The 2,500-nt window shown below is 36.1% G+C and overlaps 1 protein-coding gene across 3 annotated transcripts in view; it reads right to left on the reverse strand.

The window, feature by feature from the left end:
* Hdc (histidine decarboxylase) overlaps nt 1–2,500 on the reverse strand; it is a 367,462-nt gene that overhangs the window by 86,162 nt on the left and 278,800 nt on the right. For all 3 annotated transcript variants that reach the window (XM_076179460.1, XM_076179459.1, XM_076179458.1), the window contains exon 3: nt 1–28. This exon is cut by the window's left edge and continues 22 nt beyond it. In XM_076179460.1, coding sequence (XP_076035575.1) covers nt 1–28 — 28 coding nt within the window. The remainder of the gene's footprint in view (nt 29–2,500) is intronic.

Raw genomic sequence — 2,500 nt, forward strand, 5'->3', positions numbered from 1 at the left:
GTCCATGACGTGAATTGGAGAAGGCGGCCTGCAAAAAAAGAAAGAAAAAATAATAAAATATATATATATATACATATACATACATACATACATATATATATATATATATATATATATATATATATATATAGTCGAGCCTCGAAAGCTCGGACTAATTGGGGGGAAGGGCGGTCCGGTCATGCTAAAAATCCGGTCATCGAAAATGTCGCCCTAACACCCGTAGATTTTCGTAGCGGTATACGTATAGGTAATGTATGATATGGCATAGAAACACATAAGAATAATACTCTAACACTGTAATAATACTATAATACTAATAATTCTGTAATACAGGCATGTAAATGAACTGTACATACAGTGTACTGTACTGTATTTTTTATTACGTACACTGTAAATATCGGAAGGTATGCACGCGGGACAGTGGTGGCAGCCAGGGTTGCCGCGTTTTCTACACTGCCGTGTACAATGGGAGTGTTGCCATACCGGGGCATACATTTTTCTCGGGCGTGTGCCCCGATATACTTGTCAAACTTTGACCAAATTTTGGTTCTAGTTTTTTTTATTCTTGAATGTATATAAGGCCCCCATGCCCTAACATATTCAGTGACATATAAAAATCTTTTTTTATATTATTATCGCTAAAAGAAAGCTGAAACTTTAGCGTAGAATTTTTTTTCTACACCGTAAAAATGTATCTTTTGGGGTATGATATTTTATAAGTAACACAATTACCAATAAAAGTCATATTTTGATGTACCATTTATTATTTGATAACTTGTTCTATGATTTTTAAATAAAAGTGTGAGTTTTTGAATGTTTTTAACAGTCCATGTAGAAAAAAATTCCTCATGTCCTTGTGCCTTTGCCACATGCCGCTATTTTACTACGTTTTGGTACAAAAATCTACGAAACGGCAGCCCTGGTGGCGGCTTGACTGGGTCGGGTTTGAGTACACGTGTACGGCCGTCGCTGCCACCTACCGGACAAATAGGGAACTTTGTTTGAAAAGTCCGCCCTATGTTCATTTCGACCGGTCATACGAGGGTCCGGGCATTCGGGGTCCGGGCTTTCGAAGTTCGACTGTATATATATATATATATATATATATATATATAATATATATATATATGTACAACATTGAATGGGCCCCAGTGGACAATTATATATTTCTATCAACCATAACTCACTTTAATTCTAAGCCATTAACATCGAGAGACTCAAGGAGGCCAACATGCAGAAATTGAAACGTGGCACAGCCAAGGAATCGAACCTAGTGCTACCACGTGACAGGTGATAGTGACTTAACCGATTGCGTCATCTTGATGGCTTAGAATTAAATTGAATTGTGGTTGATAAGATATATATATATATATATATATATATATATATATTTATATATATGTCTACATATATATATATATATATATATATATGTACACACACACACACACACACACACACACACACACACACACACACACACACACACACACACACACACACACACACACACACACACACACACATATATATATATATATATATATATATATGTATATATATATGTGTGTGTGTGTGTGTGTGTGTGTATATATATATTTATTACCCTAACACCATTAATAAAAAGGTGGTAAATGTCCACCAAAGGTTAAAAGAAGAGCAGAGCCAGGGGGTATATTCGATTCCATGTAAAGGTTGTGACTTAGTTTACATCGGACAGACTGGAAGGGATTTGAATACTAGGATGATTGAACATAAACGTTCCATTAAATATGGACAAGAGAGCTCAGCTGTGTTCCAACATGTTAAGCAATTTAAACATTGTTTAGATTGGGACAAAGCTGAGCTTATTTATAAATCCAGATGTGAGTTCAGGAGAAAATTTTTAGAATCTACTATCATTGAATATCAGCCCAATATGAATATTTCAAAGGGGGCAATGGTCCCCGGATATAATGTCCGGACTCTTCATCACCAACCTATTGAAAACTCATTTGCCTCCTGACCTCACATAAGGAGTGAGCCGAGGGTAGAGACCTCTTCCCATGTTCCCCTTTCTTTTGTTAAGGAAGCTACTTAAGCAGCACGCTCTCTCTTATTTGTATCTACTGAAGAGGATTGCAGTTTGCAATCGAAATATATAGATTCCCCGTTTCCAGTCTTTTCTACCCCAACAGTGGTTTCTACGTGATATGTATGCATATATATATATATATATATATATATATATATATATATATATATACAACACTGAATGGGTCCCCGTGAATAATTATATATTTTTATCAACCACATTTCACTTTAATTCTAAGCCATCAACATCGAGAGACTCGAGGAAGCCAACATGCAGAAATTGAAAAGTGGTACAGCCAAGGACTCGAACCTAGTGCTAGCACGTGACAGGTGATAGTGACTTAACCGATTGCGCCATCTTGATGGCTTAGAATTAAAGTGAATTTTGGCTGATATATATATATATACATGTAATAAGGCAGCTACG

This window comes from Oratosquilla oratoria, chromosome 42 (genome assembly GCF_046742065.1).
Source record: "Oratosquilla oratoria isolate Oo_2021 chromosome 42, ASM4674206v1, whole genome shotgun sequence".
NCBI classification, from domain to species: Eukaryota; Metazoa; Arthropoda; class Malacostraca; order Stomatopoda; family Squillidae; genus Oratosquilla; species Oratosquilla oratoria.